The sequence below is a fragment of the Apteryx rowi genome, unplaced genomic scaffold (genome assembly GCF_003343035.1).
Source record: "Apteryx rowi isolate R43461 unplaced genomic scaffold, aptRow1 scaffold_91, whole genome shotgun sequence".
NCBI lineage: Eukaryota > Metazoa > Chordata > Aves > Apterygiformes > Apterygidae > Apteryx > Apteryx rowi.
The window spans coordinates 2,293,434-2,314,369 of NW_020451216.1; the positions used below are offsets into that span (position 1 = coordinate 2,293,434).

General features: G+C 42.2%; 1 protein-coding gene across 2 annotated transcripts in view; it reads right to left on the reverse strand.

The window, feature by feature from the left end:
• XRCC2 (X-ray repair cross complementing 2) overlaps positions 1-270 on the reverse strand; it is a 14,313-nt gene extending 14,043 nt beyond the window's left edge. For both annotated transcript variants that reach the window (XM_026091608.1, XM_026091609.1), the window contains exon 1: positions 176-270. In XM_026091608.1, coding sequence (XP_025947393.1) covers positions 176-214 — 39 coding nt within the window. In that variant the 5' untranslated portion in view covers positions 215-270. The remainder of the gene's footprint in view (positions 1-175) is intronic.
• Between the last annotated feature and the right edge of the window lie 20,666 nt (positions 271-20,936).

Consider the following 20,936-nt stretch of genomic DNA (forward strand, 5'->3'; position numbering starts at 1 on the left):
CCAGCGGGGATGCCCGGCCCGGCCCGGCCCGCCCAGGGGGCGGCTCGCTCACGCAGCGGCGCGGGAGGGGGGGGGCGCTGTAAGCTTCACTGCCCAAGGAGGGGGGTGAGAGACAGCCGCGCTCCCCCCGGCCCGGGGGAGGGGGTCACGGGGGGGGGGAAGGGCAGCGCCTCACCTGAGTGCCCGACTCCGCCCTCCGGAACGCGTCACCCATCGCGCGGGCGGGGGGAGGGGGGAGCCGCCGCTCCCCCTCGAGGCCGGCGGCAGCGGCCGCCACGCACGCGCGCTACCTCGGCGCCCCTCCCCCCTCGCGGCGCCTGCGCGCTGAAGCACGCGGCCGGCGCGGTGGCTGCTGCGCGTGCGTGGTGCGACCCGGGGGAAAGGGGAGGGGTCCCTCCTTCGCCACGTGCTGCCGGGTCGCGGGTTCGAGACCCGTCTCGGGGCCACGTCGCACCTGCCCGCCCTGCACCGCACCGAGCTGCTGCTTGGGGTTCCCTCGAGACCAGTCGCTGCCGGGGGCAGAGGCTTTTTTCAGAGTGCTGGTCTTTTAATAGGCCGGTTCTTTGGCGCTGCTGGAGCGTGGCGGGCTGCTTGGTGAAATGGTGGCCCGGCTGGGCCCCCTTTCAGGCCCTGCGGGTCCCTCTGGGCGGCGCGGGGGCCTGGTATTTCGCCGCGTGCTGCGAGGGGCTGAGCGCCCCTTGCGGAGGCCGCCGGCATGAGTCCCCCGGGAGAAAGCCGACCTCGCCGGGCGTGCAGATGAAGCGGGAGGAAACCAGGCCGCCATCTTAAGGAAATGGGCGCCCGGGGTTGAGGTGACTCAAAGGAGATTCATCCGCGTGGCCGCGATTAAGCCGCGACGCCTCTGAAATTAGCTCTTGCCCCAGTCGGCTGTCAATTAGGGTTTAGATTAAAAGGGATCTGACACGTTTTACATGCGTGCGTGTGAACAAGCTGGGCTAATGCGGTGCCTTGGGGTGTGAACCGGTCGCTCGGCTGCAGCGCGCAGTGTCGAGCTCCTGCGGCCTGGTGCCGAGGCGCGCGATGCCGCTTCTCTTCAGGAACGCGGTGTTTCGGCCCGTCCTCGGTGGTTGTGTAACTCGGCAGCAGGAGGGACGAGCAGGGGAAAACTTGTTCGCGTTTGCCATATGCTAGACGCGGGCCGGGTGGGATAAGAATAGCAGATCTGCTCCCTGTATCCGCATGTCAAAGCGTAGTGGTGGCGCTTCGGTTTTAGCAGGGTTATCAGCAATGCTGCTCGTCCTTACAGTTGGGAGCAGAAACTGGTGAGGGAGTTCTTTCTTCAAATAAATCATGTTTGCCTGTTTAAACAGTTTCAGCCTGCTTGATGCCTTGAGTACACAAGGAATCAACCTCAGATGAAAGGTGATGGCTTTGTTCACTCTTTTAACTCTTTTTCAGCCTGAACTATGCAGCTCCCTCTCATTCAGAACATCCTGTTGCTTCCATCTGACTTTACCTTAATATTTTAGACTGATGCTTAACAGTAGTACCTTCGCAAGGCAGTGAGATTTAACCTAACTCGGAGCAGTACTATTAATGTCAATTTTTAACATTGGTGCTTATTAAAACACAAAAAGGAGATGGTCTTTTGTGGGCATCTGTAGTAGCCTTTCATATTTTCTGTATATATGTGTGTATGCAATATTATCAAGAGTACAGAAGGTGGGTTGTTCTCTGGGAAGAAAGAATTGGATGGCTGGGCATAKATCACAGAATGCAACTTAAGTAATACTAGTTTAATTTTACTGAAGGAGGCCTCTGCTTCAAATTTTGGGAAAAAACAACATAAGGGATAGAACTTCAAGAGTTGTGTGTCTGGCTGTAGTTACAGTAGCTCAGAGGTCTGGACCATGTTCCTTGGAAGAGTTCAAAAGACTTGTTAATTAGAAGTGATTGGCCTTGAAGTTGACTCATGATTGAACCTAACCCAACAGTAGAGTGGGCTCATTGCAACTTATGACAAAGACACTGCTCATTGCATCCGCTGCATGATTTTTTTTTCATAATTATAGGTTCTGTGTTGCTGTTCTCCTCTAATTAAAGCCATTGCACTAATTCCAAAAAGTGACAGTACACATAAATGCCAGTTGACTGAAACCCACTCCTACCTCATCACATACCACTGACTGTATCCCAATAGGGAACTCTTATTCTACTGCATGGATGAACACAGCAGTGGTTTGATATTACAATCTAATGCAAGATGAAGTGTCACAGTTCAATGGAGATTGAGCCATGAAGATTCAAGAAAGAGAGGGTAAAAACATGAAATACACCTGAGCAGTAAAAAAAAGGTTATTTAATTGCTTGATATATTTAGTATGTAACAGAAATGCCAAAATATACTGGTCCCTTTGTTAGGCAGGTTGCCTTAACCATCTTTCACGTTTTACCTTTGCATTAATTTGCTTAATATGGTGTGGCTGATAATGTGAAGTTAGAAAATTAATGCTTACTTTGACAGCACTCTGCTGTGATAAGGAATCACTTTTTTTTTTTTTCCCTCCATTTGTTTGTCAATACTATTATTTCTCTTCTTTGCCTACAGATGAAAACCTAGATTTTGGCAGAGTTTGACTCTAACACCAAACCAGTCATTACGTAGATCTTCAGTTGTCAGCCTGTACCCCTGCTCTCTGAACTTCAGCAGTCAGCATCACTGGCATCTTACCAAATTCAACATCATAAGGTTTTCTCAAAACCGTCTGTATTTTTCATCCTTTTTTTTTTTTTCCCTTGGTCGGTCTACCTGTAGAGTACATCTCTGCTACTCACCTTTAACCTTTAGACAAAAATGTTAGCATAGGTAAGTAGGAAAACCTTTTCCCATTGGCTTCAGCTGAGCAAGGATTTCACCCTTTTTTTTTGTTTTTGTTTTTGTTTTGTTTTAGTTCTGTTAGCACTCTTGCATGTTTCTTGGCAGCATTCCTGATTGATAGTGTGCACTAGGAGTACAGGATCATACCTGCTCCTTACTCTGTTTTTTGTCTAAAGAGCAGAATCCTCCTTAATGCAGTATAGCTATAAGGAGATCAGGGACTCTGCCCCAGCAGTCCTGTTTCTACAGGCAGAAAATTTGTCTTCTTTTGCTTGGCATGTGGGGAGCCTGAGGGTGCCCCTTGAGCCACAGGCACTGTTTATGTAGCAATTCAGCAGCAAAAGCAACGTCTTTTCTAATAGTTGGAAGATCAGACTCTAGGGGTATGCATGTCTGTCTTTATAAAGTGTGTATTGTGGAGAAAATTCCTCTTTCCTAGTGTAGATTTTGGTCACCTTCCACACTGATATACTGTGTTTTCCACTGCACGTAAACATTTAAGACATTCATCGTAGGGAGAGAAAATGACAGTTTGTCAGTGCAAGAGAGGAAGGTATTTAAAGTTGAATTGCAGCCCTGAGCAAAATGAGCTTTTTGGTATTTGCTCATTCATACGTTCGTCATTGCTAGTTTTGCCCAACAGAAGGAAACTGGGTTGGGTTATGGTGAAGGAAGGATTGGTGCAGATGCCCCAGGGCTGTAGAGAACGGAGTCTACTGTTTATATAAATATATACATATTTTTTTTAAGAAGCAAAGGCTTAACTTTAAATTGCCACTGGTCTACAATACAGAGACAGTCTAAAGAATTAACACCCTATCCTTGAACAAGGCCTGAGGTAAGAGCTTAAACAAAAGAGAAAAGCATGAAGAAAACCAATGTGGTGACGAGAAATTTAGATTGTGTCAGGATGTTTGTAAGAGGTTACACATCAACTCTCTTTAATTAGGTAATAGCTGAATTAGAAACTGGAATTTAAATAAGTTTCCTCCTTTAAGCATTTTTTCAGCCACAGAGCTTTTGTTCCAATATGAGTTTCATCCTTTTGGTGTATTGTCACTTAATGTTCTCTTGCAAGATTTGCGTGGGTGACATTCCAGCACAAACTAGTTCCAAACAGACCTTCGAAGTTGAAAACAGTTTGCCTCTGTTCATACAGTTGAATTAAACTCTTTCAGGAAAGTCAGCTGTTATTTTTGTAATTAACCTCTGGACTTTTAAATAACTTTACTCCAAGCATGACAAATTGGACGTCCAAAAATTCGTTAAAAAGAAGAATCACTCCAAGAGACAAAATAGAAAGGTTTCATTTTTTTTTCAATGTCTTATCTACTCCTTTGTCTAATGGTGTTCAAAACCCAAAACGTTTACCAACTGAAGACCATCTCAAAGTAAAGTATATCTCAGCAAGGATTAATAGTAATTATATTTATTAAAGAAATTAAGACTTAAGGTAGATCTTGAATCTACATGTGGCAAAGCAAATGACGAACTACCTTCCACATTATTTGCAACCTCTCTGTTGTGTGACTCCTGTTTGATGTGGCTGATTTCTGTCCCACTGTTCCAAGTTTCTCTCGATAACTGAAGTGATCTGTCACTGGCTTTTATTAGATTTTTTTAGAGCAGATGGCTGATTCTTTTTACCTGGAGAGCTGCCACTTTCTTTAGATGGATCTCAGTTTTACAGTAGTGTAATTTATCTGTTTACTTGACAAATAACTAGGTTAAATTACAAGGGTGTTATAATTCCACTGACCTCAGAGATGGTGATAGATTTGCTGTATAACCTGGAAAAAATAGAAAGAAAAGAGTTTGCTCCATTGGTAGATATACTGCTTGCCATGAAAAAAGCAGCCTAGGTCATTACCAAGTTCTGGCATCTGTGATAAAGTTTCATAGCTGGTTGCTGGATATTCTGCTTTACATTGCAGGTTGCAGAGTAACATCATGGTCTGTGTACCTGTTCACATATACTTATGACCAGATTTCGTATTTCTGAAGGTTGCCTTTTATCAGCTTGTATTCCTGAATTTGAGTTACTCCCTGTTGTACCAGGTTGTTTTTCTCCTGCTGCTTCTTTGGTCCTGTTTGAATAATTTTGCACTACCTCACTGTGAAACTGCCAGATACTCCTTACTCCGCAGTTAATCAGCATAGACAAGGATTGTGTCTTTGTTGGTGACCAGGTGAGTGGTATTTTCTTGATGCTGCAAAAGTTGTCTTTATTTTAGGCGTTATCTGCGACACAATTTAAAGTTTGCAAAAATAAGTGAACAAAAAGTTTACAGAGAAGAGCAAGCAGCTTAAAGACAGCTTCATAGCCAGTGGTGACTACAGGTAAAGTTTCATTTTGAGTACTGTAGCTCTGACCTGCAACCCATTGAAGAGATGTCTTGTATCTGGTCTCGTGAATCTCCATCTCTGCTCATGCGCCGCTGTTGTGAATAATGCAAATTTTGCCCGGGTTGAAGCTGCTTGAGAAAGTGTTCTGGCATCTACGGGGCTGTTCAGTGAAGATGAATGATCTTTCTAAATTCCTCTCCTGCGAGCTCCCCTTTATTTGAATGCTGATGCCTCTTACAAAGCTCAGGTTTTATGAACGTGCCAAAGAAGCCATACAGGCAGTATGACCTTGCTGAAAAACTGACACAAATTCCAGGCCTGTCAATAGGAATGAATCGTTAGGCTAATTAATTAGCTATGTATGCCGCACTGGGCAGGCTGATAAAAGATGCATCCAGGTAGTTGATGGTGAGTCTAAGTTGACTGGCAAAAGCAACATGGAATTTTCCCCTGTTGTACAGAGAAATAATGGTACAGTTGAAACGATCATTTCTAATCATGAGATAAAAACCCAAGAAGAATAACTGAATAATCTAGGCCATTTCCATTAAAAAAAAAATTGGCTAGGGAATCCCCATTTTACCCTTTTTACACAAATTTAGCATTAAAGTTTCTGTTTTCTGTAATCCCCACAGACCTCCTGTCAGTGTGAAATATACATCTATTTCTTTTCTTTTTGATCTTAACACTTGTAAGTAATAAATAATTGATTGCCAAAGGAATTCTGGGATATATTCAGCCTTAAATTGAGCACTAAACTATCTGCAAAAGTACCTAGGCACCAGTCCAAAAGATAGATCAAAAGAATGTCAATTGGATATTGGGAAGTGAAGTGTCATCATATGTTAGAATTAGGAAGCATAAAATATAAGTAGAGAGATAACAGCTGTCAGGTCTGCTATCAGTAGTAATAGAATAAGGTATGTTTTTATAGAAGGCTATAAACTTTTGTTCAAGCAAGACCACAGTTTCTCCTTAGTAATGACGCTCCGGACTGTATTCAGGGAATGCCTCATTTGTTCACTGTTGTCTTGAAACTGAGGCTTGACAGTGAACTAACCCAAAACGTATCTGCAACTTAGTCTGAATGGTTCGTGAAGTGTATATATCCGATTAGAAAGAATTGGGGTATATTTACTGCAGTGACTGGCTATCTTTGGTACTGATGGCAGGTTTATTATGACAGTCTTGATTTCAGCATTGTTACAAACTTAAGCTAGGTCAGTAAAGCTATAATCTATGCAGCTGCAGCTAGACTGTTTCCAGAGCCAGAGCTAACTTGAATATATCTACACTGCTGTGCTTGCAAAAGAGACATATCCCAGTATCTGGATATCTTTGGAACAGATTTAGACGTTGCGTGAATGGTGGCCTTGCCACTGCATTTAAAGCTCAAGCACCCTCTTCATGGAGCACATCCTCTTGGAATCCATTTCCAAACATGCAAATAGCGAGAAGGTAATGGCAAGGAATGACAAGGAATGGTGAGCTTGGAATTACTAATGGCAAGTCATGCTTTTGACCAACCTGGTTGCTTTCAATAACCTTCAATAACTCTCATGAAGTAATTGCACGTGTGGAGTGTTGCTAAGAGAGCAGGCTCTGTCTGTGTTCATCTGGCATGCCCGTGGTTCTTCTGCCATGGCTGTGGGAGATGGTCAAAGGGAATGGGCACAGAGTGATGTAGAATAGTGTTAGTCAAGAATTTACTAATCGGTATTTTTTCTATCGGAGAATACAGACTGGAGGAAAACAAAATGTTCTTGGGAACTTTTTTCATGAAATGAAAATGGTTTGGATAGATTTCTCATCTTGAAAACATTAGGGGAATTTTTGTGGAAGTTGTTGAGACATCATCTGTTGGCAATTTCAATGTGAAAATTGACTTGTTGTGAAATAGTTTTTCTTATAGATCTTTGAAGTTAATTATACTAAAATATTTGAATGAAGAAGACCACAGTTCAAATGAAACATTTCAAAAAATGTTCTTGTTGGCTTACTGGTGAATAAGAATACAAGACTTTGCTCTTTCGGTTATTCATACTAGGGAAATTTTTTAAATCTTGGAATTCCCCTAGGATGGAAAACTTCTTCCTATTGTATATAAAAGTCAGTAGCCATCTAAGATAGTAATATGTTAGGGTAGCACAAAATAACCTTGTTGTGGCTTGGGAACAGCTTCCTATATTTTCATTTCCTATATTTAGTGCATTCTGACAATAGTGCAAAAAGTTACTTTAGGTTGATTAGCATTTCTCTAATTTTTATATGTATTCACTTTCCTTGTGTTCATATCTATTTTAATGCTTGATTTCCTGCAATTTTTTTGACAATGAGCTGCTGATAGGATTGTTCACTAAAGCAGCAAATTTGTAACTGATTATTCAAGTGTATCTACAGAAAATGAATTCTGAGCATATATAAAATACAAGAATTTTCATTAGCTGCATGATTTGTGCACTCCCATAACCAGTCACAGCCTGAATTTTCTGATGATGCATGTTTAAGACAAACTTGCTGAGGAACAGTTTAGGGAAAAAAACTTCTTACAGAAAAGTTTGAAAAAAGTTTAGAACTGAGATTTGGTAATGGTAGTTTCTAGAGAAAAAAAGCACCTGGTTAATATTCATTCTCTGCAAATGGGGTTTACTGAAATAGTTTCTCAGATTATGCGGATCATCAAAAGGTGGTCACCTCTTTCACTGCTGTAATCTTTCGTCAGCAGTGCATGGAATGAGGTTGTATTCAAAATTAACTTGGAAAATTAAGCACCTAACTGCAACAAACCGGCTGACTTAAGAGTCTCAATCCAGAGACTAAGGCTGAAATTGCCTGTTTTAAACCAGCCTAAGTTCAAGCTGCCGCTGCTGCAAGACGTGTTCGCTCGCTGGGTTGTACGTTCTTGCTGCCTCCTGTGTGCTCTACCCCTGGTGGTGTAGTGAACCAGATCAGATATGGGAGACGATGGGGGTGAGGGAGAGGAGTGCGTTTTTCGGCTGCTCGGGTCCCTGATGTGGTGATGGGAACGTGAAGCCAGAGGTAAGGGAGGGCAGGACTGCCTCTTACGCTGGCAGCCTGTAGTTAGGTTGGTCAAAAGTGACTATAAAACCAGTTGCAGGCAGACCTCGAAGCACTGTTTTATCTCAGAGGTTAATTTCTCCTTCATGAAATTCACTGCCTCAAAAACAAAGTCTAAAATTCTGAAGCACAAAATAACAGTGTCTAGAAGAAAGCACCCTGTTGCTAGGCCATCCTGAAGTGATCCAAAATGTGGTTTGTGCCTGTCCCAAAGTAGGGCAGTTTCAACCTTTTAATTTGTGAAGGAATTGCAGTAGATCTGTAGGCTAAAAAAAAAATCTGTATAATTCCTCTGAAGGCATTGGAGTTTTTAATGAGAATGATTTTGCCCAAGGTAGCAACTGCAGTAAGAGATCTGTTACAGTGCCTCTCGAGGACTTGCACGCAAGCATAAGCTTGGATATATTAAACAGATGGCCAATAACACAGATAAGGGTGAAAGACAGTATGGTGAATTGGGAGGTAGTGGCAGACTTGTGGGAGCTGCGTAGCCTGTGACCACAGATTTCTGGGAACTTCTCCATATCTGTGTGGCATTTCAGAAGTTACCTGCCAGATTAAAAATAACTGCAAAGATCCGATGCACCAAGAGCTGGTTTTCTAATGCACTATGACTTAGCACAGGTCCTTGGTTTTTGAGAGACCACTGCAGTTTCCAGCAGATCTTTCTGTTGCTGCTGGCTTCCTACAAGCCCATTTGTGTTTATCTTAATGGGAAGATCTGCCTCTTAGGAAGTGGTGCAGCTGCAGGAGGAGAGTGGAACGTGGAAACCTCTGCAAAATCTGTGCATCACTTAAGTGGAACCGCTGGTTTGACTGGAACTGAGGATGCCGAGAACAGCATTAGGGAAAAAAGTGACTTGTTTGGTGGAAAAGAGGGGAAATTAGGGTTGATATGGTTAGGAGACAGAAATTAACACCACAGCTTCTAATAGAGCAAAACAGCTCCTGAAGTTGGTGAAAATTTTGCTGAATTTAAAGATAACACGATTAGGTTTTGAGTTATTTAGACAGTGACAGAGTTAAGGGGGCCCAGAAAAGAAGCTGTTCCCACAGAGGTTTGGACGATTAACATAGCCCTCCTTTTAGTGCCATTCTCACCTCATAATCTGGAGGTTTCAGCTGACTGTCATGTTTGTTGTCTAGCCTCCTAAAGTGAACCTAGCAGTTCCTTCAAAAATAGATTTAAATAAAATATCCTGACTCTTTCTCTCCATACCCCTTTCCCTCTTGTCCCTGGCAAACAAAGCCCCAACGAACAAAAGCCCTCTCTAGTGTACCCCTGCCCCAAATTAAAAGGTAGTGTGTAGCTAAAACCTGTATTATCTGGGTAATTTTACCTATTATTATCGCTTGAAGGCTGTATAAAGAAATATTCTCCAATTTCTCGAGGAGTGAGGTGCCTCTGAGGAATTAAACAAAGCTAGATAGATGATGAGTCTTGGGAACAGTGAAGGGGAGCACAGATCCGTCAGCTTGCTTTCATTGCAAGCAGCCCTACAAATGTTTTAAGACAGACGTAAATTAGGGGCCTGGAGAATGAAAGAGAAATGGTGGCGGTGGTACGTTTCAGCAGTTGTGGAAGTATCTCTTGGAAGTAGAGTTCCAGCCTGATCTGCAGCTTCAGTGTTGTCCTGGGATCCTGTCTTGGAAAAATGTCACCTTTCACAATCCAAGATAATTGACTAACAACTCTGACTAAGATCATTAATTACAATCACCTCTGTTTATGTATGAATATGCATTGACCTTTGCATGGCTAGATGTACTACTGTACCACAGCTTTCCGATACCTTTTTATCATCTCTCATCATCTCTTTCCTTCTTATGCTGTGCTGGCTTGCTGTGCTCTGCCTGTGGGACATTTCAAGCCAGGTAGTATTTGTGTGCTCCCCTCTTCACAGGCAATTATTTTACTCCACGTTTGTGGTAAAGTATCCTCTCCCACTTGCATGCTGGATTCTCAGTGCAGCAGCGACTTGGCCAGAAGACCGTGGCCAGTGGATTATTATTACAGTCCTCACTGTGGCAGCCACGTGGTGACCGCAGTAAGAGAAACAGACTTTGATTTTCTGTTTCTCCGGGTTATCCACTCCCTTTCCATTAAACAACAGGTGAATCAGGCCCAACCAGTGCTGAGATGACTGCGAAGATTCTCCAGCTGTGCATTTATCATCTGTTTCTATTCTTTTTTCTTCTCCCTTTTGTAGGATGAAAGTAATGACGATGTGGGATGCTAAATATATCTGAGTTGCTGGCAGGTTCTGTGGTTGTGCTGTAGGCTGTGTGCAATCTGCAGGCAACAGTATGCCTGCTTGCAGTAWTGCTTTAGGTGAGAATCTGTTTAGTGCCCTAAGACAAAGTCGGAGGCATACAGCGGCCCAAAGGCTAATACACTGAAGGAGACGGCTGGCAGTTTTTGCTGGAAACACCCCCTTCTGTTAGCAGGTAATGCCCGTGCTGGAAAATACAGAGTGTAGTTCAGCAGTAGGTCTCCATTACAGTGAATTAGACACCCACCAGCATACAAAGGATGTATCAAACGAAGCACTCGTGAGAGAGAGCGCAGGAGGAACCATCCATCCTCACAGGGGAAACCTAGGAGTAATCGATCCTGGCAAAGTATTTATTTTTTTAGCCTGTGGTGAGACTGCGGGCCTCAGGACCTGCTGAAGCAATCCCGTCTGCTCTCTCACCTCCTCCTACTTCCAGCCACTCCTTCCCACGCCCTTACTCCTCCTTCTGCTATGCTGGCACCAGCACTTGTGCATGTGGTGGAGTGCAATGGGAGAACTAACGTGGCTGAAAAAACCCTAGCCAAAAAAGAAGGGGTGGGGGGCTAGCCAGCTCCGCTCCCTGACCTGATTTATTTTGCAGCAATCTAAGCAGCTATACTGGTAGAAGGAGGGAATGATGTAGGAGCAGGAACTCCTTAAACAGACAGAGCTGCTGAAAGTAATGCTCATCGAGCTTTGCTATGACTTCTTTTTTGTGCTTACTTGCTCCTGCCACCTGCAAGGGGACAAGACCGCCCCATCACAGTTTGCTTGGAGCAGGCCGGGGAAGAAAGCGCCTGCTCGCAGCAGCTGGGGGGGGGGGGTTTCCTTAACTGGTTGGGCTGCAGTAGGAATGGTGCCTCATTAGTGGGGAACTTAGGGGAAACTGCCCTGTCAAGTGATAGCCGAGGTCTTTTATTCTTGTTTGTTAGGCATATAGTTCAGTTCAAAATATGAGGTTTTAACCAGTGAAGCTCTGCATGGTTTAAACCTCACTGCCTCCAAATAGAAGAACTGCTATTTTGTTTAAAGCACTGATATGAGAAACCAGTGCACTATTACAGAATCATCTACCTAAAGGGAAACGTCTCCTTGTTTATATCAAGCAGTGCCTGATTTCTACCCAGAAACTAATGGTTTATGTAATTTGTAAAGATCCTGCTGTATGTCTTAATGTAGTTTAAAATATCATTATGTATAAAAATGTTTGTATATATTTACATCCTCCCCCCTTTTATTTTTCAATCTCACTTTCTTCTTGGCCTGAAAAGATAGCTGGAGGCTGTAGAGAGCATTTTCAAAGACTCAGTTTGAAACTCACTCTGAGGACCTGAGGCTGCACAATGTGCTGGAAAAGAGGTCCAAGGACTAGATTCTACCCTGTAGCTTCAGGTGCTGGGTTAAAGTGAAATAATGCTTCAAAACTAAGTCTTGGCCATGGGGTGGTGATCCTGAACAGCTGACCAAAGTGCTTAGAGTCTCCACATAGTCAATGYAGCAGATCGCTCAGAGGGCAATTCRGRGTGCCTGAGGCAATACCTTTCCTTCTGTGTGTGAAGAGCCTGTGGGGTGATGTATGGATCCTGGGGGCTGTGGAGGAAGCTTTTGTGCTAGCCAACAGATGAGGGATGGACCTGGGACAGCCTGGTGATGGACCAGGTGCCTGACTTGGGACTGCCTAGTGGGTGTCTCTCTCCCTTACTAATCCAGGACACTGGCCTTAGGAACGTAGGTGATGAAAGGTGGAATGATGCTTAAATGGGAAAATACAAGCAGCCTCTGGAATGAGAACTGGAGTGCAAGACTTTGCCTTTTGGAGATGTTACTGTTGATGGGCAAAGAGTCAGATTCATGCTTATTTTCTCACTGGCCCATTGAATGTTGTGTTTGTTGCTGCTCAGTGCTCAAATTCCAGTGGGAGGTATATGGGATTGGGACTGAGCAGTTATAGTCTGATGGCTGGAACATCCTGCTGAGAAGTTGGAGCTGTGGGAAAGGTGAGTCTGGGTCCTTCCTATCTTAGGTGAGTGCTGCAAACACTGAGTTACGATACAAAAGACTGCCATTTTCACTTAGGTATAGTAAGATTCACTTTTTTTTTTCCCCAGGGAGTTTTGCAGGAAGCACCAAAGCTTCACAGCAATTTTGAGGCAGCATTTAGGTGCTCAGCATGTGTCATCTTTTCCAGAGTTTTGGTAAGTTTGTATTCCCAAGCAGTGACAACAGTTGATTTTTTTAAAGTGCCTCTGGAGGTTAACTGGAACATTAGTAAGTGGTCAGAATCACTATCTGAGAGTSGGTTCCCCAAAACTGGTGAAGTCAGAATTTGCTGATAATGTAGATGGGGAGGATCTGATTGTTTGGCTATTAAATCAGGCATTTTGAAAATTGAATTGTGTTAGAGAGGTAAAATATAGAACAAGTCCCTTGTGATACACTTTTTTTTTTCATTGCAGGAGGCATGGCTGGGGGCAGGGAGGGGAGGGGTACGGTGCATAGAGATGAGCCACAACTTTGTCATGAGAAAGTAAATAAGYGTTTACAAAGTGATGATGCAGTGACTGTGTTCCTGTGGTGTGCTGGGCAGATTGTGACTGCTGGATAATCTTTAAACTATTGCCCCACCTTCTGTAACTCTGAGCTCCCAAATTACACTAGAATCTCTCATTTCATCAGTAAAGCTGTGAAGCAGATATATTTTTCAAACAGGGAGAAATATTTTTCTTTCCTTTTTTTTTTTTTTAAATCCCAATTCCATACCTTTCCCGAAGAAGCTATAGTGCCTGGCTAAGTGGAAAAGTAATTGCAGGTCTGCGTTAAGCAGATAAGACTGAAAACTTGCTCTGTTTTAAAGGGTGTAGCTGCTGATTGCATCTGCTTATTTTGTCTGTGTGTGATATCCGCTTTCTTGTTGTTAGGCTTTGAGATTATTGGTACTGAATCTTCACCTCGTTGCTTGCATCTGCTGATGGTCTTTCTTACTTTCAACCCCATGATGTGATAGTCTCAGCTACCGTGATGATAGCTGAATTTATGCAAAAAAAAAAAAAAAGAAAAAAAACACCCTCAAAACTAATCAGGAAAGATACAGCACCCACACAAGTTCCAGAGAAGTGCTTCTTCCTTAGCTGCTCTAAAGAGTTGCTACAAACCTTAAAATACCTCAGAGTGGGATTGCAGGCAAGAGGAAGTTCTGATATGCAAGTACTCACACAACAGTGGAGAGGCCATGCTTGTCTACCAGAGCTGGGAGTCTGCTTGTAGCATGGGTACGTTTGATTTAGCTTTGATCTACCTTGCTTGGGCAACAAGCAGGATGAAGAGATCATGGGAAGTGCCACCCACTTGGTTAATCATCCACAGCCCAATTCATGCTGCTGTGTCATCACTGCTGCCCATAGGTGAGATACATGGATTAAGAACAGTTTGCATATGTTTACAGGTGCCACAGTCGGATTTTCCAGCTGCAGAACAGACCTGTTGCTTTGTGGCCTACGTGAAGGTATTGTGTGAGACATTGGTGGTCCATGGATTTGAAAGTCTTTGTTTTTGTAATGCTGAAGCTACGAAAAAGGAGACTTGAAACACGGGGGGTTTGCCTTTATATCGTAGTAGTGTGAAAACATTTTGTAATTCATTAGTAAAATTCTATACTTTCTGGAAAAGTCCTAGTTTGACGGTTAGTTGATACATATTGCAGCCCAAGAAGAAAAGTGGAGCTGGGTGCAGGGAGGCATTAGTGAAGACATAGGAGCAACAGGGGGAAGAAGCAGCAAAGAGTATTTGAGAAAATTGTCTCTTTCCATGTAGCAGAAGATGAAAATATTAGTTTGGGAAAATGGGTTTCCTTTGATATACCTGCAAGCTTACRTGGACAAATGTTACTTTTAGATGGGGACTGAGCTTGCATAACTTAGAACCACTGAGGCTGGCATATTGTATATATGTTGCTTGAGGTACAGAAGCAAAAATGTGTAAATCAATGGACAATTGTCAACAGGACAACTACTATAGGTCTTGAGCACTCTGCAGTAGGTGACAGCTGCTGGATGTTTGACCTGTGAAGTGAGAGTCAAAAGAACACCCCATACTCTTCCAGTTGGCAGTAAAAATGAGGAATACTTGCAGTGAGTTAAGTGCAACTGGACATTTTGGGGATTCTTAATCAGTTTTCATAGGCAAATGCCTAATGAAGATCATTTGCTTGAGTTAGAAGTAAGGTTCAGCTCCAGTTTTTGTGAATCTTTTTGTGGGGAGGCTTTGGAGGAGGATACTGCCCATTCTTCTGTTGGCAGAAAGAATGTGCCAGGATTTTCTTTTACTGAGGAGGATTAGCCCCTGGCCTCCATCATGGGTTGGGTTTCCATCTCAGTCTTTTGTGCCTGTACCAGCCTTGGAGGCCTGCTGATGTGTGGCTCAGTTGCAACCTGAAATATTGATAAGATTTTCCCCCAAAGCCTTTTTAGAAATTGTTATTCTGCTTGGGAAAGTTAAACACAGACTCAGAAAAGATATTTGGTATAGACAGCAAGGGATCTGGGGGATGAGGAATGGCATACTGCTCTTAATGGTGCTTCAGTCCGGCTAGTGCCTTACTCCAGAGTCAGGGCATGGTCAGACCCCTTTTAATGCCTCTGGATTTGATCCTGTCAAGTGCACTTAGGATCTCTGTGGTTTTGGGCAGCCATATACACAAATAGATACTTAAAGCCTGATCAGATTGAAATAATGTTGTGTTCCATATGACAATTTTTGTGGTGACTTGGAGAACCAAAGACTTCATCTCCACAGAGAGGCTTCTTGATATCTCTGGTTTGGCTGATTAACAAATGCAGTTAGTAACTGGAAAAATATGTTGTTGCTTTGTTGATGTATTGACTCATTTGATGTATTAAAAAAAAAAACAACAAAACCAACAACAAACTGATTTGCTTGTCCAAACTAGTCCAGACGAGGCAGGCTGGGCTGGAGGATGTCAAGATTGGCTCTCATTAGACTATTGTGATCTCCTGTTTGCTTCATGGTCCTGGTGAAGAAATCAGTTCAGTATTACCATCAATGCTTTTGGGCCTCAGGTGAGGTCTCATGTTGTGACAAACAGATCTACACCCTATGAACAGAATGTTACAGGAGACTTACCAAACCATGAAGCTTAGCGTTTTTGATATAAAAATTACATTGCATTAAAGTTATTTGAAAGATACTTTAATGAGTCAGAAGTAGGAGAAAAATATTCAGTTCAGTGCACAGGAGACAAGATATGCGGTTTCCATGCTAGCAGCTTAGTTGAATCTGCAGACAATTTTATTTAAGGATGGAAACCATTGGATAGGAGGTTCTGCACATACGTATTTGCGTAGTGCTTAGTCTCTTCGAATGACGCATTTTTCCTAGCGGGGGTGGTTCTATATAGTGTGGAGTTGGGTTATTGTTTGCATCCTGGAGTACCCCAGGAGGAACTTAAATCTGTGGGGGTTTTCCGTGTGTCTGAACAGCCTGAACTGCCATTTTTGGAATTGGCTGTAATGCATCTTTTTCCAAGCAGATAAAGACTTGAATGGCCATACATGCTCCGAGGAAGACAAATTCATCACTGTGTTCCTGCGTTCTGCACTATTCTGATGGCTTTTTGTAGCTGTTTCAGACAAACTAAGCAAATAGTCTTATAGATAGTGACACTTGGGAGGTTGTCTCCGCCTTGTTAATTTGTTGTTGTCTATTAATATAGCTGTGCTGATGCTGCAGTCTCTTTCTGTGAGGGCAGTACCAGTCTTTCTTTGTAAACTTCCTAGCTATTTTCTTTACACAACTATTGCAGACTTTGACATTTTTCAGGCCTCTGTGCTTTAGTCAAACTTGGTTGAAGTTGCCAGTGAGTTCAGGCTGGAGGGAGGGAATAAACTGACAGGGATGATAGAAGCTTTTTCCTTAACAATACTGATTTGAAAATATTACAATTAGTATAAAACCATGTAATTATGCTATCCCATGTTCAATATGGGTAGGGTTTTTTTTTTTCTCCTTAAACTGATAATTTGTATCACTGGTATTGTTTGGAAGCAGATAGGGATGAATGGTGTAATTCGAATCTTCCTTAGGTGCTGTCTAGACATTCTGTTGTTTTCCAAGTTTCTTCAGACATGCAGGGATAAAACCCCCTAATAAAAACCATAGATTCTGGTGTATTTTTTTGTTAAATAAGAGGTGTAATTTTGGCAAGTCACATGATGCAGCATCACAAATTACACAAATTGAGTATATGGCACAAATTTTTGTGTTCTGTTTTAAAAACATTTAATGCAGTTATGTTATACATGCACACACACAGGATAAAACTCTGTGTATATAGTTAATAGCCAGATTTCAAGGTAGACAGGATTGTTAACAGGTAAAAGTGAGTGTGAGAGTTTACTGGAAGTCTGCTGGCTTTGCTTGAGTTTGAGGGACTACTGCTCTCATTGATTATGAATGTTCTGTCATAGCATTCACTCGGAGTAGGAGAACTATCTTAATAAAAGTATATCATTAACACAGGTGTCAGAGTTACTGCAGTGGATATTCTCAGCTAAAACTGGGTCCTGGGTCMTGGTGGACTGGCTTCGAATTTTAGACTGTTATTTGCAAAGTGCAAAAGGGTGGTTTCTCAGCTGGGGTAAGCTGAAGTTGTTAGTACTTAATTTTACAGGCAAAGAATCAGAGCAGTTTAAAATAAGCTTTGCATGGCCTCTACCTCAAAGATACTTTTTAAGGCAGTCAGCTACCATGGTGATGAATGTGGTATAAATAGAAAATAGATTAGACAGAATCCAAAATGTTTCTGAGTAGATCTAAATTAACAGTAACCATTCAGGAAAGAGCTAGGGAGCCACAGTTTAAGCAAATACACACGAATAGTAAATCTGCAGTGGTTTATATGAAGAAGGAGGTTGGAAACAGTTGATAACTTTATGGCTGGTGATGCAATATCAACAGTATTGGATTCTGATTCTGTTCAACCCTAGTATGCAAAAAGCAGAAACAGAAGGTGTTCTAGAAACTTAAAAAAACGGAGAGATTTTTACTTGAGGGACAAAAATCTCTTTTGAACAGAGATGTCCTAGAAACTGTCAATGTTGCCTTTTATACCTATGAAACAAATAAAGGATCCCGCAACAGTGGGATACAGAACTAGGAAGGACGTTCAAAAGCAAGTCACCCGTTCTACAAAAGACATATACTGTAACTCTTCCTCCCCCAATCCCAACAAACCACTGACCCTCTTTAACTTGTCGCATAACATAAGACTCCAATATAATTTAAAGACAGCAAGTGCTTTTTATTCAGTTTGCACAAGCAGCTGGTAGTTTTCTGCCAGAATATATTAAGGTCAACTGTTTGGTAGGAGTTAAAGCTTGTTTAAGCCCCAGTTTGCAGAGTTATTCAAATGACATATAACTTTAGGGACATGAATAATTGTATTGTTTTCAGTGGGACTATTAACACACTTTAAATTACAGATGGACTTAAGTACCTTGCTCATGAGTGGTCTTAGAAATAGCTGTATAAAGGTCTATGTAGATATAAAGAATATACAGTAGGTTAGTGTGTGGTCTACAGATTCATTTTGTATGAATAGTTTGCACTGTGTTKYTCTTTTTTTTTTTGTCTGCAGCTGAGGGGAAAGCTTAGCTTCTCCAGCTATTTACTTTCCAGTGATTGAATAAAAACTCTGTGATTTCTAGTGTGTGAACACCATTACTTGGTGACCTTTCCTAGTGATTGTATGATGACAACTGCTTAACAGCTGCCATTAAACTAGCCTCATGTTTGAAATGATCCAGGATTAAAGATCTGTTTTTTCTGCCGCTACTTTTTGAACTTCTGAATCGAGTCTTTCTGATGTTATCATTGTTTTTTGCTAGTAAGAAAACAAATGGAGACTGCAATCAGATATTTGTGACCAATATGTAAGCATGGGTTTTGGCTGGTCAGATGAACAAAATTAGAGGGTGCAGTTTATCTAACTCAAGGTAATTGACTGAATATGATCTGATAACAGTCCTCCACTACTTGCCAAAAACCAAAGTTTAAAAGAACAGTGATGGCTAGCCATTTATCTAGAGATTGAAGTTTTAGACTTGAAAGTAACTTTTTAAAAGCACATACCTGAGATTATTTGGGATGGAAGATGATAGCTGGATAGGACAGAAACTTCAGGGGACATGTGATAGTGCTCTCTCACAGTCACATTACTGAATGCAAGATGCTGCTGACCTCTGTGAGAGGAGGCAGAGGTGCAGGAGAATGTTCTTGAGTCTTCTGCAAAGGTTTGCACTAAGTAAGCAGTGATGGAAGAATATACCTTCACAGCTAGCCACTTCGCTAGCACTCAGCAGGAACATACGGCCTACAGGTAAGCTGTTCGGGCAATGTGAACATTAAGTGCCAGCAGCATAGTCCTTCAACAGCCCTTAGGTCTTATCGCTACCACTAAGCTAGCCTAGTGCTTTTACCGCTCATTGATGAAGAAAAGCTGACTGAAGCTGATCTCAAGCAGGGGAGAGGTTATGTAAGCAAAGAAAACCTTTTCGTAGTCTCATTTACTTGAGGGTAGGCAAACACAATTGGTTAACTTGCTAATTAATGTGGTGGTGTCCCTGGACTCTGAGCTGCTGCTAAGCTTTTGCATGCATTTTGTTTAGGAACCCATGTCTCCTCCTGGCAGACTACATATGCAACTGAAACTAGGTTTCCATTACCCTTTCTCTGAAATAGCAACGCAATATATCTGGGCATGACACTATCAGCTTTTAAGATGCATGCTCTAGAACAAAACGTGCAGTTCATCTTAATAACACAAAGCTAATGCAAATGCATCAAAACCAGCCTCCTCTTACATAATGGCTTCCCACAGCTAAGTGCAGGCTCCTTTTTTCAAAGAGTTATCTAAGTTTCTTGAGGGCTGCTTTGCTACTGTTGAACAAACTCTCCCAGAAATTAAAGGCCTATGAAAACTTCAATACCTTCTGCTTCTTTAGATTACCTTCTTTATTGTAAACATACTGTAGCACGAACACTTTAAATACCCTAAAATAAAATAAAAAACCTCTTCTGCCTACACAATTCTTCCTTTGACGCAAAAATGAAAGAATGGCAGATATTAGCCACATCACTTAATACATTCCTCAAAGGCATTTGGATACTGTGATGAAAAGGGGTGTAGACAAACCAATATAAAACAGCATAGTTTCAATCATTTAACTCATGGTAGGCTATACAGATACTCAAAATGAGATTACTTATGCTTCTTGTATTCCTATTTCCCTTTCAGTATAGCTTAAACTCTAAGCAAACTGTTGTAGCCTATATTATGGAAAGGGCTAGAAGGACATAATAGTCCCTGTGGTCTTAAAGTATGAAACTACAAATAATGCCCTGGTCTGAGGGAGAAGCACTGATATCCTCCGAATGCTATATGGTTATGTATCAGAAGAATATGTCATCTTTAAGCTGCATAGATCTGGTGTCTTCTCCTTCCTCTTTTAATAATTTCTGAGGAATTAGATAGTTACCATTATTGTCATTTAAGTAATCACTAGAGGCTTAAGTTCTAATATATCACTGAGGTGAATGAGTGTTTTCACATTTCTCATTGCTGCTTGGTAAGCTCAACTGATTTATGTTATCATAGGTCTGTGGCACAGTTTTGTTCCAGGTTCTCCATGGAGTTTTCTCTGTGTTGTTCAGACTACGGACAGGTGTTCTCTTCTGGATCCAGCTGGAGCAGTTAAAGATGTTCCTATGCTTTACCCCTCCCCTCACTTCTGCTAACACAGCAGTTTGTTTGAGTGCTCCCTAACCCACTTCAGGTAAAATCCACTGAGTTAGCTCATAGCACCTATTTAAACTGTTTGAACTATCTCAGCTGATTGTGCTTGAAGTGGGTTGGGGGAACACTCACACAAACAGCTGGGAGAGCTATGGGGGTAGTAATCTATGCCCCAGGGATGGTGATAAACAGCTTGAAAGGAGAAGGGTAGGGCACAAAGTTTTAAACCTCTGCAGCTGTGTGCAAATTGAAGGTCTGCAATACAGTGTGTAAAGTGCATGGAAGCTATAGCAATATCTGTGTTTACAGTTGAGGCTTTGTCCACAGCCACAACAGCTAGTGACTTCTTAAAAAAGAAAAAAAAAAAAGTTGAGAGTCACAAAGTTTACAGGGACGTGCCCACAGCGTGTGAGCACGTATTCTCTGAGCCCAGCACAGCATATTGTGCAACAGCATGAGAGAGGGGAAATTTTGGCCAAGGAAGCGGAAGCATATTCTTTCTTTTCTCGGATGTGTCGTTGGCTTCTAAACCAGTACCTTTAGCATGTCACTTTGATTTGACTGTCCTGAAGAGGGGGGCAGATGATTT